This window comes from Pelobates fuscus, chromosome 13 (genome assembly GCF_036172605.1).
Source record: "Pelobates fuscus isolate aPelFus1 chromosome 13, aPelFus1.pri, whole genome shotgun sequence".
Lineage (NCBI taxonomy): Eukaryota > Metazoa > Chordata > Amphibia > Anura > Pelobatidae > Pelobates > Pelobates fuscus.
Genome location: NC_086329.1, coordinates 65,543,836 through 65,564,832, shown reverse-complemented (window position 1 = coordinate 65,564,832; position 20,997 = coordinate 65,543,836). Strand labels below are relative to the sequence as shown.

The following is a 20,997-nucleotide window of genomic DNA, read 5'->3' as shown; positions in this document are numbered from 1 at the left end:
CAAGCAGGATCTGTTTAATGGTGGCCTCATATCAGCCTTTTATGCAGGTCTTCCAGCAAGGGACTTACAGTATCCAATCACATACAGTCACAATATGAAAACACTCCCACACAAACAGTGCAACTCCTCCTCTCTATCCTGGAGATAATTGGGTTAAGTGCCTGAAGCAACTCAATTACCTCCAGGGATAGAGAATATTTCCATTTTACAATAACAGTAAAAACACATAAAAAATACATAATTCTTATTTTAACAAACGGAACCCCCATGTTCGACATCTCTTGGATCTGAGCGCTCAATATAACTGAACAGCGCTCAGATCCCATACATACAGTCAAATCGCCATGGATGGGAAAGAATGAGCTCCATGGGTCTAGCTATCTGGGACAGTTCCGTTCGTGGATTGTCAATATACTGAACGGCATGGCGTTCAAATGAACTGGAACAAAGAGATGGATGGTTGGTGATCTCAGTGGTGTTCGTGGGAAACAGTGTCTGAAATTAGTTCCATGTGGTTGATGACGAACACCACTGGGCGTTCGACTGTCCAAGATGGCCGCCACCACGTGTTCATTCATACGAACGACGGCCACCCAGCCGACCGTTCAGGAGTTGAAAGTGGCTGCGGTTAACCACAATGTTAATAAGGTCAGAAAGGTTAACGAGCAGCACACTTCCCTGCTGGGTTGCCCGCCATTCGGTACTTAGTTCGTCTTTTAGGGAATGCAACCAGGAAACACACGAACAACCAGGGATTGGCGAACAAACAGACAAAATAGTCTCAAATAATAATCCAGAGGCAGGGAGGTCTGCCACAGGCAGGGGGTCTGGCCCTGTGCTGTGCCTTTGAACGAAGGCAGGGTGTAGGCATCTGGAGACTTAATACGCATATAGTGGCAGAGAGAAGTGACACCCTAACTAGAGCTCTTGAGTAGAGCGGTCCATTCAAGTACCCTATCTGCCAGTATAACGCTGCTTGGGGTAAGTGGCATGTTGGAGACCACGTACCTGATTGTTTTTTAGAGAAGGGATCTTATCAGACGTGGGATTCCTGAGTTTACCGACGTGTACCACCTGTGAATCCGGGGTGGCACCACACGGTAACGTGGGTGCCACCCCAGAGCCCAGGGCACAGAAGGGGTCGCCCCTGTAAGAGAGCGGAGGCACCGGTGTCAGGAGGGTAGGAATCCCCAGACCCAGAGGCTGGAGCGGAAGATACCCCCCCCTATACTGTAGACACCGACCTCTTGGGAAGTGGAAGGTCGTGTCCACTAGCGGGCGGTACCTGTGGGCCTAGTGGCCTCCTGGCGTCCCCACCCGGTGCGTTGTGGCAGCACCAGTCTTGGGTAGGGGTTTCTTGCGGCGTTGTACATGTCCAATGGGTCTGGCCACCTGATGTTGATAGCGGGTAAGTGGAGCTCCGTGCCCAGCGCTATGTAGTCGCTGTGTGTGCGGACCAGGAATGGACCTCTCAATGTGTGAACTAGCAGTCCCGTGGGCATCTGCCATCTGTACCGGATCTGTTGAGCAACCAGTGCTCTCGTGAGTGGTTTCAGGGCACGTCGGTTGGTCAGGGTAGCTGGTGACAAGTCTGGGAAGAGTTGCAGGTCAGGATTCCGGTAAGTGAGCATCTGCTGCTCTCTTGCTTGTTTAAGGATGGTCTCCTTTACGGCAAAGTTCGCCAAGCAGCAAATGACATCCCTGGGTGGACTATCTGGTGGGCCCTTTGGACGGAGGGCTCTATGCGCTCTCACACATTCTATTGGTGCCTGGTGGTCACGGCCTAGCAGTCCATTAAATATTTCCAGGAGGCTTTTTCCTGCAGTTGGAGGGGGGAATCCTCGGGTTTAGGAAGGCCGCGCAGCCTTGTGTTATTGCGGCACCCCCTGTTGTCTAAGTCCTCAATGGGCCATGCCACGTACCTGTTCAGAGCAGGTGTCTGCAGCCTCTGCCAATGTGTTCTGGGCCACTCTCAGACTGTCACAGGCTGCCTCCATGTGGCTCACGTGGTCTGACAGGCCCTGCATGTCTGCTCTCAGTGCCTGGATGTCCTGCCGGTTCGTGGCTCACAACTCTGAGGTGGCAGAGCGCAGGTCTTCTTTTGTGGGCAAGGCTCTCAGGAGATCCATCCATGGAGGCCTCTCAGTGCCTCCCGTTTGCAGGTCGGATGCCGGAGATGAAGGCGCGGAATCCTCCGACGCCATTGATCCATCGGCGCCATGTGGCTGTGTCGTGAGGACCGCGGGGGTCACCAGGAACTGGCATAGGGACAAGGTGAACTGTCCCTTTTTTGTATCTGGGGTCTTCCCGGTTTGTGGGGCTGTGTTCGATCTCCCCATTTCGATTGTGTGCTGGCTTGTCGGGACCCCGGTGGAGAAAAGGTTTGTGCGGCCATTTTCTTCAGCTGCCAAGCCACGCCCCTAATTAGCAGTTTTATAGATATTAGCAGTGAATACGTTTAACAAGCGATTATTATTTATGCAGAGTAACAAATGGAAAACCAGTTCTTTTTATCCCGTGTTGAGTATTTTTTATTTTTTTTTGTCTGTAAGTTTTGTGAAGCCAGTGTGGCATTTCTGCCTTAAATTCTTGAAAAGGGGTTTCATGTGTAGTTAGCCGTTTGAACCGTAGTTGGCGGTGTTGTGCAAGTTTGATAGGTCGTTCGTCTGAATTAGCCGACCTGAAACTTGTTTGTTTCGTTTTGTATGTGATTACATTAGTTTGTATGAACGATCTATGTGCTGGGAGAAGGAAGGTTCATGTGTTAGTTTGTGTGTACAAACTTCCGTTTGTTTAAATGCGAGTTTATAGTGAGTGAATGTGTGCGTGCGCATAGGTCCCCTTTTCGGCAACTTGGAGCGTTTTTACTCACTGTAGCCGGGTGCCTGGTGGCCGACCCGGAAGTTTGGGTAGGTGCCCGGAAGTACCGTTGCGGAACACACAAGGAAATTCTTCTGGTGAAAAAATGGAACCGGAAGTGACCAGCCGACGTCAGCCCAATATGGAGGTAGGTTTAAGTTTTTATAGGCCGGATCAACCCCTCCCACAACTCCAGGCTCCGCTTTTCCATATAAATATATATATATATATATATATATATATATATATATATATATATATAAGAAATCCAAAGAGGTAGCAGCACTCACGGTCCAGATAAAAAATCCAAATTTTATTAAAGCATATTTAAAATGATCTACGTTTCAGTCCACTACATGGGACTTTCCTCAAGATCATAAATTTTGTATTTATTTACCTTTGTGATCCGCCCTGCCAAAGTTATAGTTATGGTGTCGGTTGAGTGAGACACTTAGGAGAAGTCAAATGCACAAGTCAAATAGATATTAGGGTGTCCCTCAGAATTATGTAATCGGATGTCTGGATGTGGATTGTGGTGCTTGTCTGTCTGACATTTCAATATGGTGCCTCTTGGGCCCCGTCTGCCAACATTGGTGTTGCGAAAGGTGGAGGCTGTATTAGATTGAACAGGTGCATACCAATCTTCAACCTGAACATCAGGTAAGTCCAGAGCTCTGAGTACATCATGTGTAGTGGAAATTGTAAATGTAGCGCCCTGTCTTGTTATTATAAGTGCCAGGGGAAAGCCCCATCAGTACCTGATGTTCCAGGCTCTGAGCAGGTCGGTGATCGGCCTCCGGAGCCTTCAGCCATGATAGATCCAGAAAGATTTGGATTGGAACTTCGTGGAATAGTAGCGGTTGGGATGTATTCCTCAGGGTATGGAGCAGATCTTCCTTGCAGGAATAATAGTGCAGTCAGCAGATAACATCCCTCGGTGTATACACCTTGGACCCTCTGGGTCGGAGGGGGCGATGTGCTCAGTCTATGATCACTGGGTTATCCGCTGGCTTGGCAAGGATGAGGTTGAAAAGTTCCTGGAGCAGCCGATGGAGCTCTTCGAGATCTTGTTCAGGTAGGCCTTTGATCCGCAAATTGTTGCGGCGCCCCTGATTGTCGAGATCATCTAGTGATCTTTGGTAGGCAGCCATAGCTGAGGTATTGGCTTCAACCGTTGATTGCAGGTGTTGCATTTGGGAGAAGAGCAGGTCCCTGTCGTCTTCAAGGGAGCTCACTCACTCACCCACCTGGCATATGTAAGTTCCCAGGGCCTCTAGTTTCTTCTGAAAAGAGCTTTCAAGTTTGTGTAGCATACTCTCCATGTCTTTTTTAGTCAGGAGGTTTGCCAATATTTCTCGGAGGCATGGGTCAAGTTGTGAGTGATAGGTGTCTGATCCCGCTGGGCTTGACGGCAGGAGAGCTGTCGCCCTGTGAAGTGAACACCATCTTGGGATCATCCCGGTCAACAGGCCTATCCGCCGTTTCTCTGAAAAACCTTGTTAGGGAGCTGGATTTTGCTGTCGGTGTTTTCCCTGAGCCTTGGTGGGAGGATTGTTTTTTGGGGGGTTACCCATGATAGTGGATGTGCCCAGTGGATTGTGTTGGATTCAGCCGTTGAAGCTTTAGGAGCTTAGCAAGGTAAGTCCATTCGGATCAGCAGTTAGCCATGCCCCTTAATGTAATTTGTGTAGTGCATATATGAACTGGCTGCCTGGTAGAGGTGATATTGTCAATTTCAAAAAGGGTTAGTTTGATTGTATGAGAGGCTTACAACCTAAGTTCCTCTTTGAAGCTGGGACCCCAACAGAGCTATTCTGTAAGGTGTGAGAAGTCAGACATAAGTGGCCTGGAAGTCTGGCTTCAGGATAAACTAACGCTCTCATTTGCCATATGTCTTGATTGTCATGGCAAGGGTGTATAATTTATTATTACACTATGGAATATTATCCTTTAATGTAATTTGTGTAGTAAATCGCACAATTTACAGAGATGTTATTGCTGAGGTCAACAGGGGTTACATCTTTCGAAGCTGGGACCCCCACAGTTGACAGCTGGCTCCCAGACTGTGTGTTATCTAGTCCTTGGGGAAGAGGGATTATTATTACGCTGCCTGTGTTTTACCTGCTTTATCCTGACTACCTGCGGAGATACCGTGATTATACTGCTACTCCGCTACAGTGAGTAATTAGGACTTCTGTATTTTATCCTTTTTGTTTTTATCTCTTGTTGGTGTAAATAACTTGTTTATCATATATTGTTATGTGCACTGTGACTATTCTTTGTTCATAATAAACATTAATTTATTAAGTTCTGCCTTTGTCTGATTAAGAATCACGTTACCTGAAGAGACTAGTTAGTATTTTTGTAATTCCTTAAATATTGTACTAAGTAATATTTGGTGGGTTTTATTGTTGATTTACCTGGGGGACCAAGGTACCCCATTTATAAATTGTCTTGGTGGTGGCAGCGTTAAAATAGTAATAGTTATATTATTATGTTTAAGTGTGGGTGGTGTTAAAAAGGGGGAGTCTAGTGAAAACAAATAGTGTACTTTAACCCTTTCACCACCACAACTACGTCACGCACACTCTTGGAGTAGGGTGCGTTCGTGACATTGATTGCCTCTTAGATAAGGAGTCCTTTGAGATGAACAAGTCTTGTGTTCCAATATCATATCCAAAAGAGACATTAATATCTACCCACAGATTAATACTCAAGTCTCATTTTTATCATATTTAGGATGGGACAAGCACAATCTTCTAATCAAGCCTAAACATGATGTGTGGAATTAGGGGACAACACAGATAGGGAGATCCCCAGCATGATGACCTGAAAACATGACAGGATCATTTTAATTCTTTAATTTAAAGACAGAAGATGAGCCAGACACTAAAGGTTTAAAGAAAAAGCAGATTTATTGAGAGAGTGTGCAGTAACGTTTCAACCCCAAAGGGTCTTTGTCAAGCCAAAGACCCTTTGGTGTCAAAACGATGTACACTTTCCCAATAAATTTGCTTTTTCTTTGAAACTTGCATGCCTGGACCACCTTCTGTCTTTGAACTATCGTTTGAAGTTCAACCTACCTTGGGTCCGGCTGCACCCTGATTATGAAGGGAGTGCAGTGTCCCTCTGTTTCATCTTCTATTTCACTTTATTGACCAAAATAATTTAGGCATAGCTTAAAGGGACACTTTGGACCTCTAATGTATGAAGCATTTCAGCAGACTAAATTGCTTTAGGAGTCCAGTGTGTGCCTGGTTTTCATTTTATAAAAAGTGCAGATTTTAATAGAAAATTGGCATTTTTATAAATTAACCCTGTTGCACTTTCAAACAGACAACAGGTCCAGTTACTTCCTTGTTTGTTTAGCTCAGTGTAGATAAACTCAAGAGGCACGTAATTGCTCAGAGCACCTGACTTTTAAAGACTTCTCAATGAGCTGGGAAGTCTATGATTGGACAACTAAAGAAAGTCTGGGCTGGGTTAGAAGAGGAGGGCTTGAAATTACTTCAGACAAGAGATCTGCAGTTTTTGCAAGCTGTTTTTAGATATATCCCTAATAAAAAAAAAAATGCATAATTAAATGCATGAAAGTTTTCATTTGGCATATATCTACTAAACAGTATTTTTTTTTGCGTTTGGGGAGTGGTGCATTCTTTTTAAGTTTAGATATTGTGCTTATGGTGGTCTTCAACATATTATTAACTAGTGTAAACATGTTAAAACAAAATTATTTTCTTTGCAGCTATGAAGTGATGTGCCAGTGCTGGATTACTGAGCCGAAACGGAGGCCCTGCTTCACAGATCTCAGAAGGCGGCTAGAAACAATATGGGGTCGGCTATCTGTACTCTCAGCCAGTCAGGATCCCCTCTACGTAAACCTCGAGGAGACTTGTGGAGCTTCTGCAGGAGCATCCATTCTGCATTCTGGTTTTGGAGATGAGAGCGATTGTTGCCCAGAGCCTTCACAGACATGTGGTGCTACTGCCATCAGTGGTGATTATCGCTATATTGTGAACCCTGGGTGCCTTAGAGAAGCAAACGATTGGCCTCAACCTACACAAAATGGTGAAGCACAAGGACTTCTTATTGAAGAGGAGGGTGAGGAAGAAGAAATGCAGGAAGATCATGTAGTCATTAACTTTTAGAATTAATTTTCAGGTTGTGGCTTTTTGACACTAAATATTAAAACCAGATAAGAGTTCTTGGAAAGTGACCAATTCTGCTACATTGGTCTAGATTCTAAAATCTAATAATTTAATTGTTACTTTTTTGTGGAATCTCCTTATCTTTATTGACCCACTACCTCCTATGAAATCTCTGGCAAGATACTTCAGCAGTAAGATGTAATTATAAGCTTTGCAGTTACATTTTTTTTTTTATAATTTCCAATATTGATCATTTCTTTAATGCGACAAGTTTATATAACAACACCAAATATAATAATGATAAAAATATTTGTATGGGTTGGACTAAGTAGGACACTTTGTGTTGCCTTTAACATTTACAGTCAGGTCCATAAATATTGGGACATCAACACAATTCTAATATTTTTGGCTCTATACACCACCACAATAGATTTGAAATGAAATGAACAAGATGTGCTTTAACTGCAGACTTTCAGCTTTAATTTGAGGGTATTTACATCCAAATCAGGTGAACGGTGTAGGAATTACAACAGTTTGTATATGTGCCTCCCACTTTTCAAGGGACCAAAAGTAATGGGACAATTGGCTGCTCAGCTGTTCCATGGCCAGGTGTGTGTTATTCCCTCATTATACCATTTACAAGGAGCAGATAAAAGGTCCAGAGTTCCTTTCAAGTGTGCTATTTGCATTTGGAATCTGTTGCTGTCAACTCTCAATATGAGATCCAAAGAGCTGTCACTATCAGTGAAGCAAGCCATCATTAGGCTGAAAAAACAAAACAAACCCATCAGAGAGATATCAAAAACATTAGGTGTGGCCAAATCAACTATTTGGAACATCCTTAAAAAGAATGAACGCACCGGTGAGCTCAGCAACACCAAAAGACCCGGGAGACCACGGAAAACAACTGTGGTGGATGACCGAAAAATTATTTCCCTGATGAAGAAAACACCCTTCACAACAGTTGGCTAGATCAAGAACACTCTCCAGGAGGTAGGTGTATATGTGTCAAAGTCGACAATCAAGAAAATACTTCACCAGAGTGAATACAGAGGGTTCACCACAAGATGTAAACCATTGGTGGGACTCAAAAACAGGAACGCCAGATTAGAGTTGGCCAAACATCATCTAAAAAAGCCTTCACAATTCTGGAACAACATCCTATGGACAGATGAGACCAAGATCAACTTGTACCAGAGTGATGGGAAGAGAAGAGTATGGAGAAGGAAAGGAACTGCTCATGATTCAAAGCATACCACCTCATCAGTGAAGCATGGTGGTGGTAGTGTCATGGCGTGGGCATGTATGGCTGCCATTGGAACTGGTTCTCTTGTATTTATTGATGATGTGACTGCTGACAAAATCAGCAGGATGAATTCTGAAGTGTTTTGGGCAATATTATCTGCTCATATTCAGCCAAATGCTTCAGAACTCATTGGACGGTGCTTCACAGTGCAGATGGACAATGACCCGAAGCATACTGCAAAAGCAGCCAAAGAGTTTTTTAAGGGAAAGAAGTGGAATGTTATCCAATGGCCAAGTCAATCACCTGACCTGAATCCGATTGAGCATGCATTTCACTTGATGAAGACAAAACTGAAGGGAAAATGCCCCAAGAACAAGCAGAACTGAAGACAGTTGCAGTAGAGGCCTGGCAGAGCATCACCAGGGATGAAACCCAGCGTCTAGTGATGTCTATGCGTTCCAGACTTCAGGCTGTAATTGACTGCAAAGGAGTTGCAACCAAGTATTAAAAAGTGAAAGTTTGATTTATGACTGTTAATCTGTCCCATTACTTTTGGTCCCTTAAAAAGTGGGAGGCACATATACAAACTGTTGTAATTCCTACAATAATCACCTGATTTGGATGTAAATACCCTCAAATTAAAGATGAAGTCTGCAGTTAAAGCACATCTTGTTTGTTTCATTTCAAACCCATTGTGTTGGTGTATAGAGCCAAAAAGATTAGAATTGTGTCGATGTCCCAATATTTTTGGACCTGACTGTATGTATATATCGGCCAAAGTTCTTGATAAGACGAGCTTCCATGAAATCTTTAGATGTATATACTTTTAGGCTTGCAAAGTTCATGACCAGATGTTGTAGAAATGTTCATTTTGGTCCACTAAATGTTATCACCGCTAAATGTGGTATCACACCATCTGAAACAGATTACTTTGAAGGAGAAATGATTATTTGCAGGTACACAATGTCCCTGTTCATTGTCTTTCATTGAAATATTCAAAAGAGAATATTCATTTTCCTGCTTGGAGCATACTTTAATTGTAATGCAGTTATTTGTACTCTACAAACTGATCAAAATGATTGCTTATGTAACTGCTTGCTGACTTTTGTTTCCCTATATTTTTTCAGTTTGTCACAGTATTCCTTAGGTGTTCCATCAGGTGAATTTGGGTGGTAGTGGATTCATATTCTAATATTAACTGATGTATAGTGCATGTAAGCGAAGGATACAAGGGGCTGTGTGGTTATATTCCCTCTCAGGATTTATAGAAATTGCTTAAAGGGAATGCATGCTAAAGGTACATGCATTTATGGATGAATATATTTCAAACTGTCAATTGGTAAATGGTCACCCAACAAGTTATGTATATAGAAGGCAAAGTTATAGTACTTCATTCAACTTAGTACACAATGTAGTTAGGAAATGTTATGGAATCATTCACAGACTATCCCAGAGTTGCACATTTTATTTAATAACACTAGCTATTGGGATGATTGTACAGCCCCTTAAGGACACATGACAGAAATGATCCATGTTTCCCTTTTATTTCTAAAGCTGTGTCCTTAAGGGGATAGAGAAATTGTGAGAAGTACTCTGTGGCTCTGTTACGGAGATCAACTATAGCATCAATTTAGTTGAATTCTTGTTCATTACTTTCTTTTTTGAGTTAACACATGAGTGTTAAAATTAGTTATACTCGGACCATTTATTTAACCCCTTAAGGACACATGACATGTCATGATTCCCTTTTATTCCAGAAGTTTGGTCCTTAAGGGGTTAAAGGCCATTCTAATTTTTATATTGGTTTTCTTAAACCACACAATACTTCAAAATACTGAATGTAGATACAGTGAGTGGAAAAAGTATTTGACACCCTGCTGATTTTCAACGTTTGCCCACTGACAAAGAAATTATTAGTCTATAATTTTAATGGTAGGCGTATTTTAACAGTGAGAGACAGAATAACAAAAAAAAAAGAAAATCCAGAAAAACGCATGTCAAAAAAGTTAGAAATTGATTTGCATGTAAATGAGTGAAATAAGTATTTGACCCCTTTTACTTAGTACTTGGTGGCAAAACCCTTGTTGGCAATCACAGAGATCAGATGTTTCTTGTAGTTGCACACATCTCAGGATAGGTTTTGTCCCACTCCTCTTTGCACATCCTCCAAGTCATTAAGGTCCCTCCACTGATTTTCTATTGGATTAAGCTCTGGAGACTGGCTAGACTTCTTCTTGAGCCACTCCTTTGTTGCCTTGGCTCTCTGTTTAGGGTGACCCATTTTTAATGACCTGGCTGATGGAAGGAGGTCCTCACACAAGATTTGATGCTACATGGCCCCATCCATCGTCTCTTTGATGCAGGGCTGTTGTCCTGTCCCCTTAGCAGAAAAAAAAACCCCAAAACATGTTTCCACCTCTGATGTTTGATGGTGGGATGGTGTTCTTCGGGCTAAGCAGCATTCCTCCTCCTCCAAACATGGCAAGTTGAGTTGATGCCAAAGAGCTTGATTTTGGTCTCATCTGACCACAACACTTTCACCCAGTTCTCCTCTGAATCATTCAGATGTTCATTGGCAAACTTCAGACAGGGCCTGTGCATGTGCTTTCTTGAGCAGGAGGACCTTGTGTGCACTGTGTCAGGATTATAGTTGATCCAGCACACAGAACAGTATCAACCTAGGACTAAGGATTTTGTCTAATTGGACCATAGAATGGCCGGACTTAACATGAGAATAGTCAAAATACTTGCCGAGGTCAGTGACACAGAATGAGACACAATGATGAGGAAAGCCAGAAGTCAAGGATACCAGAAATCAGGGAAGTCAAAACTAAGCCAAAGTCAAATACCAGAAAAACGCAAATCAGGAACACACTCTCGGATAACCAGCTAGTGGAAACAACGACAGGGCACTGACAAAAAGGTAATTTGTGTTTAAATAACCCTCCTTAGGCTTTAATTGGCTGTCTCTGACCCCAAAACGTGCGTGCACGTCTATGACGTGACGTCGCACGCACGTTGGCAACATCTTTGATGTGGGTGAAGGTAAGTTTCCTATAAAAATACAAACCGCAGCGGCCGGCATTCCTAAGACCGTCGCACCCGCTGAGGACCGGAACGGAGGGAAAACGGGCTGTTGCCCACCGGGACCAAGGTAAGTCAGAATGGCTGCTTAGTTTTTGTGCACCCACGCCGGCAGAGGAGCCGGTAGCCATGACACGCTACTGGATTTCAGTCCTTCACAGCGTTGAGTGTTACCAATTGTTTTCTTAGTGACTATGGTCTCAGCTGCCTTGAGATCATTAACAATATCCTACTGTGTAGTTCTGGGCTCTTAACCATTCTGATAAATGTTTAAACTCCTCAAGATGAGATCTTGCATGAAGCACCAGACCGAGGGAGGCTGCCTGTTATTTTGTGTTTGCGAATAATCGCACCAGCTGTTGTCACTTTCTCACCAAGCTGCTTGGCGATGGTCTTGTAGCCCATTTCAGCCTTGTATAGGTCTTAAATCTTGTCCCTGATATCCTTGGACAGCTCTTTGGTCTTGGCCATGGTGGAAAGTTTGGAATCTGATTGATTGCTTATGCGGACAGGTGTCTTTTATAAAGGTAACGAGCTGAGATTAGGAGCAGTAACTTTAACAGAGTGCTCATAATCTCAGTTTGTTACCTGGGTAAAAGACACCTGGGAGCCAGAGATCTTGCTGAGTGATAGGGAATCAAATAATTATTTCACTCATTGACATGCAAATTCATTTATAACTTTTTTGACATGCGGTTTTCAAGATTTTTATTTTGTTATTCGGTCTCTCATTGTTAAAATACACCTACCATTAAAATTATATACATTGTGTCTTTGTCAGTGGGCAAGTGTTCAAAAACAGCAGGGGATTAACTACTTTTTCACCCTCACTGTAGTTGCATAGTTACATAGTTACATAGCTGAAAAGAGACTTGCGTCCATCAAGTTTAGCCTTCCTCACATATGTTGTTGCTGTTGATCCAAAAGAAGGCAAAAAACCTAGTCTGAAGCGCTTCCAATTTTGCCACAAACTAGGAAAAAATTCCTTCTTGTCCCCAAAATAGCAGTCAAATGTCTCCTTGGATCAAGCAGCTATTACCCCACTAATTATAAATTATATCCCTGTATGTTATGTTTTTGTAAGTATTTATCCAATTGCAGTTTAAACATCTGTAGTGACTCTGACAAAACCACCTCTTCAGGCAGAGAATTCCATATCCTTATTGCTCTTACTGTAAAAAAATATTTTCTTTGCCTTAGATTAAATCTCCTTTCTTCCAGCCTAAATGTGTTACCTCGTGTCCTATGTATAGCCCTGTTGATGAATAGATATCCAGATAAAGGTTTGTACTGGCCCCAAATATGTTTGTATAAAGTTATCATATCCCCTCTCAGGCGCCGTTTTTCCAAACTAAACCGATTTAATTTATTTAACATTTCTAGGTAACTAAAATGCTCCATTCCTTTTATCAATTTTGTAGCTCGTCTCTGGACTTTTTCTAGTGCCATGATATCTTTCTTTAGAACAGGTGCCCAAAATTGCACAGCATATTCAAGGTGTGGTCTTACCAGCGATTTATAAAGAGGCAAAATTATATTTTCATCCCGAGAATTTATGCCCCTATTTATACATGACAAAACCTTACTGGCCTTAGCAACTGCAGATTGACATTGCATATTGCTGCCTAATTTGTTGTCTATAACAATTCCCAAATCCTTCTCGTGCGTGGTTATCCCTAATTCACTACCATTTAGTGTGTTAGTTGCTTGTGCATTCTTAACCCCGGAGTGCATAACTTTGCATTTCTCTACATTAAATGTAATCTGCCATTTTAGTGCCCAGTCCCCCAAACTATCCAAATCCATCTGCAACAAAGCAATATCCTGCTCACATTTTATTACTTTACAAAGTTTTGTGTCATCTGCAAACACTGATACATGGCTTTCAATGCCTATTTCAAGATCATTTATAAATATGTTAAATAGAAGTGGTCCCAAAACAGAACCCTGAGGGACACCACTTACCACTTTTGTCCAGCCTGAAAATTTACCATTAATTACAACTCGTTGTACTCTATCCTTAAGCCAATGTTCTACCCAAGAACAAGAATATTCATCTAGACCAATTTATTTTAGTTTCAAGACTAACCTATTGTGAGGAACCGTATCAAATGCCTTGGCAAAATCCAAGTAGATCACATCCACTGCAACACCCTGATCTATACTTCTACTTACTTCTTCGTAGAATGCAATTAGGTTAGTTTGACATGACCTATGTTTCATAAAACCATGCTGATTATTACTAATAACAAAGTTCTTCCCAATGAATTCCTGAATATTATCCCATAATAGCCCTTCAAATATTTTCTCAGTTACAGAAGTTAAGCTCACAGGTCTATAATTTCCAGGCAAGGATTTTTAACCCTTTTTAAATATAGGAACAACATCTGCCTTCCTCCAATCCTCCGGTACAACACCTGAAACAAAAGAATCTTGAAAAATTAAATACAAAGGTTCACTTATTTCCCCACTTAGCTCCTTAAGTACTCGTAGGTGAATACCGTCAGGCCCCGGAGCTTTATTTACATTAATTTTCTTTAATAGCTGTAGCACCTTGACTCGAGTTATCCAATCACAAATTATTTGCACGTTTTTTGCAGCAATTATTTGCATATCTCTTTTCTTAATGTTCTTAATGTTCTCAATGTTTATAAATTAAATGTTTTCATTATATACAAATTAGATCTTATTGATAACATTACTGGTTTCAGAAATGTCAACATGTTTGTCTGCTACTTACATTAGCAAGCTTTGATAAAAGAAATTGCTATAACATTCATTTGAACCATGAAACAATGAAATCCATATATATATATATATATATATATATATATATATATGTGTGTATATATATATATATATGTATATATATACACACACACATACATACATATATTAATTATAGCAAAATTGTTGCTTTTAATGCATTAGAAAGGTAATTGTCAGAACTTTGTAACTTTTTTTTGTCTTTCGTGCTCAGATAATTCAAGCTATAGAATAATAGTTATGTATAAATGCATGAGAAACGTTTAATACAAAAGTGCCTGCACTTTTATATAAAAGTGTATCTGTCTCTGTCCTCAAGTGATCTAATAATTGTTCATGTAAATTTTTTTATATATAAACATAGGCACGCATTATAGATCACTTTGTCGCTACAATTCTCTACTCGTAACTGATGTTATCTGCATAGTGTGAAGAGTGATAACTTTAGATAACATTATCAAGAGACCTTCATACAAAGCATTAAGGTGCAAAGAGAAGAATATGACGGCATAGATCATGTTTAGTGTTACTGACACAAAATATGATCTATTTATAGATACATTATTATACATGACACCCATGGTGGTTTCAATAATGAGCATGGTTCCATGGTAGTACATAAAGCCAGCTTTTGCTGATAAATTATTAGTTCATCATGGTGTACATTGCCATGGCACATTCCTCCCTACACTGAGATAGGGGGTGGGATCAATTAGGCGGGTAGATTATGATGTTAAAAGGAGGCATGTCAGCCTGGCATGCATGCACAGCAAGATGACTGAAAGCTGCTCTGGCCACCAAAAAATGCATACCCTATAACTTTAATCACGGAATTATTTGACAGGCTCAAACATGCTACTGTATTCACTAAGTTGGATCTTAGAGGTGCATACAATTTAATACGTATTAAGAAAGACCACGAATGGAAGACGGCATTCAACACTAGATCTGGCCATTACGAGTATACTGTTATGCCATTTGGTCTATGTAATGCCCCAGCGGTATTTCACGAATTTATCAATGACATCTTAAGAGACTTTATTCACACATTTGTAATTGTGTACCTGGACGACATATTAATATACTCTACAGATTTACACACTCATCACAGGCCTGTTACAACTGTTCTGAAGACCCTTCTTGCTAATAGTCTTTATTATAAATTGGAAAAATGTCTATTTGACCAATCCGAAGTCCAGTTTTTGGGGTATTTGATTTCCACTAAAGGTTTTCGTATGGATCCCCAGAAGCTTTCTGCTGTCATGGAATGGCCTGTACCACAAGGTTTGAAAGCCATTCAGCCTTTTCTTGGTTTCTCTAACTATTACAGACGCTTTATTAAAGGGTTTTCCTCTATTGTAGCGCCTATCACCTGTATGACAAAAAAGGATGGCAATACTCGTGTCTGGTCTCCCGAGGCACTTCAGGCTTTTAAATTTCTTAAAACTACGTTCGCTTCTGCACCTATTTTACAACATCCTGTTCCCACACTGCCATATATTCTTGAAGTTGATGCTTTTGATATCGGGATAGGTGCTGTCTTATCCCAAAGAGAGTCGCCTGAAAAGCCATTGCATCCTTGTGGCTTCTTTTCCAAACAAATGTCCAAAGCAGAAAAGAATTATGATGTGGGTAATCGCGGACTCCTTGCTATTATTTTAGCACTTAAAGAATGGAGACATTTGTTAGAAGGAACTAAGGATCCTATCCTCATATTTACGGATCACAAGAACCTATCCTACCTTAGTGAGGCTAAAAGATTGTCTTCTAGGCAGGCTAGGTGGTCACTGTTTTTGTCTCATTTCAATTACATTATCACCTATAGGCCAGGTGATCGCAACGCTAAAGCAGACGCTCTGTCCAGACAGTTCGAAACTGCTGACAAACAGGAGATTGATGTTACTCCTGTCATTCCCCCAGACAGGATAATAGCTACTACTATTTTGTCTATTTCCTCGTCCCTCTTGCAGGCCATTCAAGCGAAACAAAGCATGGCACCTAGCGAGAGACCTACTGATAAACTGTTCGTTGATGTTCCCGAGAGACGGGAGATTCTGTCGTTGTATCATGACACTAAGACTGCTGGACATCCTGGTATTTCCAAAACGGTGTCAGCTATTTCTCAGTATTTTTGGTGGGATTCCTTACGCAAGGATGTCACCGACTATATTGGTGCTTGTACTACTTGTGCCTGTATGAAATCTTCTCGTAGAGTTCCTTGTGGGCTGTTGCATCCGTTACCCATTCCCGAGAGACCTTGGTCTAACCTGTCCATGGATTTTATTGTTGAATTACCCCCTTCAAATGGTAACACTGTTATCCTAATGATAGTAGATCGGTTTTCCAAGATGGCTCACTTTGTGTCTCTTCGCAAGCTGCCCACGTCTAGGGAACTGGCACTTATCTTCACTAGAGAGGTGTTTCGGTTGCATGGCATTCCCGTTTCTATTGTGTCCGATAGGGGTAGCCAATTTATTTCCAGGTTCTGGAAAGCCTTTTGTTCGGAAATGGGTATTACTCTCTAATTTTCCTCCGCATACCACCCCTAGTCTAATGGAGCTGCTGAATGTGCCAATCAATCTCTAGAGCAGTACCTTCGTTGTTTCGTATCCCACCATCAGAACAATTGGTCTGACCTTCTTCCTTGGGCTGAGTTTGCTCGGAATAACGCTACTCATGATTCTTCCGGCAAGAGTCCGTTTTACGTTGTCTATGGCCAACATCCCGTTGTTCTTCCGGCTGCTTTCTCCTCACAGGGCATGCCAGTTCTGGATGAGCATTTGGCTGGTTTGCGTAATACGTGGGAGCAGGTTCAGCGTTCCTTGGTGGATTCCGCTGCTCGCCAGAAGATGCAGGCTGACAAGCATCGCAGGGCGGCTCCTTCTTATGTCGTGGGGGACAGGGTTCTGCTTTCCACGCGAAATATATTCGCCTCCGGGTGCCTTCTATGAAATTGGCTCCCCGCTTTATTGGTCCTTATCGTATTTTGCATAAGGTTAATCCTGTTTCGTATGCCTTGGGTCTTCCTAAGAATCTGCGTATTCCTAATGTCTTTCACACCTCGTTGTTGAAGCCTTACGTACGCAACCGCTATACCCGGCACACTCCTCCCCCCTCCTGTCTCTGTGGAGGGTCATGAGGAGTTTGAAGTTTCTGCTGTTCTTGACTCTCGTTTCCTTAGAGGGTAGTCTTCAGTACCTGGTGCATTGGAAGGGGTATGGGACTGAGGAGCACAGTTGGATTTCCGCTGACGCTGTTCACGCTCCTCGTCTTGTGCGCTCTTTCCATTCTCGTTTTCCTGCCAGGCCTGGCCCACCCCGCCCGGAGGGCGTGTCCTCAGGGGGGGTACTGTAACGGTACTTAACCTTTCCAGGGGCCGGCCGGGGTCCTCTGTTCGAGCCGCGCGCGGTCTTTCTGCTGCACGAGCCGCGCGCGGCTCATCCGACGGCTGTAACAGGAAGGCGGGCAGTGACCGCGAGAAGCGGTCACGTGTCCCGCCTATCTCTAAGAGCGCGCCGCGGGTCTCGGGCGCGCTCTTAAAGGGACAGTGGGAGCCTAAATTGGAAAAGGCATCCCATTGGTCCCTGTCATGCCACACTCCCCATACACTTACCTTTTGGGGGCGTGGATGTGACAGGGACCAATCAAAATAAATAAAATAAGTAAATCCTGGTAGTCAAAGAGAGTGGCTATCAGAAAATAGATAAGAGGGAACTAGACAAAGAAATAAGTGAAAGCTCAAAAACTGGAAAGAGTGGGGTTTCACCAAATCCCAAGGGTTATCACAAGTAGGAAAATACAATTATCCAGGAGCTTTCAGAATGAAGATGAGAATATGCCATACAGCTATACAATTAGAAGATATATAACATTTTAATTGTAAAAAATCACAAAACTTGTAGCCTTATCTGTAATAATACAAACATAGAGTACTCAGGATATCAGAAAAAATATCTATATAAGATACTTTGATTATGTGTAGCAGCAAATAGTCCAAAAATGTCAATGTATAGGTCCAAACATAGGATTTGATAAATAGTGTACACCAGTATTTTTAAGTGTGTATCATAAACCACCTTTGATCTGCTAAAATAAATAGCAAAATCAGCTGAGGTATTTATGAATTAATATACTTTCATGACAAAGGAAAGACAAAAAATAAATAAATAAAAAAGAAGAAATAATCAAATAAACCAAAACAAAACAAAAATAGAGATAGAACTGGGGATTGTTAGTATTGCAAACTGACAGCCTAACATTTAGTCTCTCATTAGAAAATCTGGGCTGACCGCCAAAAGGTGATTGTAACTGTAGCAGTCAAAATAGATGTGCAAGTTATACTTTGTTATTGCTATAATAACAATTCAAATAAAATCTGTATAAAATCCGTATGAGTCCAAAAATGACTTGTAGAACATGTAGATTAAAAGATTATTTTATTAATAGTGATCCGTAAAAATAATGAAACATCAAAAATATGGGTAGATAAAATACTGCAGAACTGTTCCAAAGTAGGAGAAAGTAAAAATGGCTATATAACCTGACCGATGCTCCTGGATGGCTGTGGATGGTGATAGTCTTCTTCCAAGTAAATGTTGCAGCAGCCGGTGAGGACGGCATCCGCAGTCTTGGTTAGTTCACCTCCGACCTCACATCGATAGGTGAGCCACCAGGATGACGTCAAGCAGAGGGAATGGATAGCCGAATAGTGCTTTCCCCAAACAGTCCTTCGTTCTCAGTACTTGCTCGTATGGATTGTAGCCTTACGCGTTTCAAAGGGTATTGCCCTTTTTCATCAGAGGCATATCCGTGTCCTACTTAGTGTCAATATATATATACCTGATAACCTACAAGTCAATGATTGGAAATTGATTGCATATCTTACATAAAAATAAAACTGAAATTGAAGTGAAATACAAGAGAATAAAATAATATAATATAATATTGTGATATGGACATATGTCAAACAAATGCTGTAACTATAATTATATTGTTGTGTCTATACCACATATAGATACAGTGTTGCAATGTAGCACATCTATACATATCGGAAAAATAATAATTAAATATCAAGCTTGGAAATCAAACCTAAAAATCAAACTAAAACTAAAAATCAAAAACGCTTATAAGATGTGAACTCTAAAAACATGATTTCAACGGTGTGCCAGAAATACAAATAGATGCAGTTTGTTTAAAAACCTTCTATATTGTCATATTGATAGGTATTAATCAATTAAAACTGTTAAAACATTATCTATACTTCTCCTAAAATTGAAGAAGTATTTAATAACTTTTTGATGATATAAAATACACCATTTAATTTCCATATATATAATCAAGTATGACATTCATATTAAGATAATGATTTGCAGACCATTTTACATATCAAGATGAAACAGATATCGAAAATACATAAAATTGTATAACATTATAGCCTAGCTAGTTTGCTTAAATACGAATTTAGGAGGATCTAATTTAGAATGATAATCTCCTTTGTAAAACCATCGAAATAACAGCGGAATAATGCTACAATAAGCAACAAGTATACTTAACTTAAAAGATATACTTTGCAGAAAATGATATACTCGGAGCATAGAAAATGGGAGTATAAAAAAGCATAATTTACAATAAATTATCCTTATAATACATGCATATAAAAATAAGATGAAACAAATATTAACCACTTATTTGGAATGGTATACTGGAACTAAAGTTCATAAAATAAAATAAAATAGAATAAAGTAAAAAGCAGTTCATGCAAAAATAGTTAGATGCTATAAAATATGCAAAACACTCTAAAAGGTATATTCTCAAAATAAAAGAGGCAGCATATTGACCAGAAGATAAAAAAAGGGGGGGGGAAGTGGTTATAGTAATCCTAATTAAAATAATTAACGTAAATAAAAAAAACAGAATATATTACAATAAAAAGGGTATCTACTCAATCAGAACAGAATGGAAAATAAAATGGAGAATAGAAGATAGTCTAAAAAGTACAGGTCAATAAAATGTATGTGATGAATGATAAAAAATAAAACCATCTTCTGTAAAAATTGATCCACATATTCTGATAGATTCGCTGTCAGAGATCCTATGCCGGATATGATGGGACGTCCGGGTTTTTTTTGCAGTCTCTTGTGAATCTTAGGTAAATGATAGAAGACCGGTATCTTAGAAAATTTCACATTTAGATACCTAAATTCTCTTTCATTAAGAATACCCCTTTCATTAGCATATTCTAGTAGGGTCTTCAGTTTCTCTATGAATGTGAGGGTAGGATCAATCAAAATAAATGTTTAAGTATATAAACTCACCTTTTTTCCTTAGTTCCTTGCCCTATCGTGGTTTCTGTTTCAGGTCCCTTTAGCGCTTGTTATGTTCAGTTGTGTTCCTTCGTACTTGACCTTGGCTTTGTTTTTGACTACGTTATCTCTTTATCCTTATCTGTTCTGTTTGCCAGCTTGCTGTTTACTGTGTACCAGACCCCGGCTAGTCCTAGTTTACGCTGTCTCTTTATGCCCTTGACCTCGGATCGCTCCTAACTCTGTACTCCTCTCATATACGTCGAGTCCGGCCCTTCTAAGGTCCGGTAGACGTTTCTCTCCTCTGTGTTGTCTTCTGTTGAGTTGAATCCTGCGTGTTGGGGTATATTTTCGTTACAGTTGGGAGGTATGATGACAATATACACATTCTTGAAGCAGCATAGCTTGAAGTGTCATTTTTAGTGGCCTGCAAGGTTTATTTTAAGTATTTATATTTACTTAACATCTGAACATTTCCATTATTCTTGTGTTTGTGACTGAAGCAATTGTACAATTTTGTTTCCACCATAACACTTCTTAGAGCCCCTTATTTATTATATATATAATAATATATTATTTATATAACCATTTT

General features: G+C 40.8%; 1 protein-coding gene across 1 annotated transcript in view; it reads left to right on the top strand.

Annotated features, from left to right (window-relative positions):
* TYRO3 (TYRO3 protein tyrosine kinase) overlaps window positions 1–7,232 on the top strand; it is a 926,976-nt gene extending 919,744 nt beyond the window's left edge. The window contains exon 19 of the mRNA XM_063440254.1: window positions 6,605–7,232. Within this exon, the coding sequence (XP_063296324.1) occupies window positions 6,605–7,007 (403 nt within the window). The 3' untranslated portion in view covers window positions 7,008–7,232. The remainder of the gene's footprint in view (window positions 1–6,604) is intronic.
* The last annotated feature ends 13,765 nt before the right edge of the window (window positions 7,233–20,997 follow it).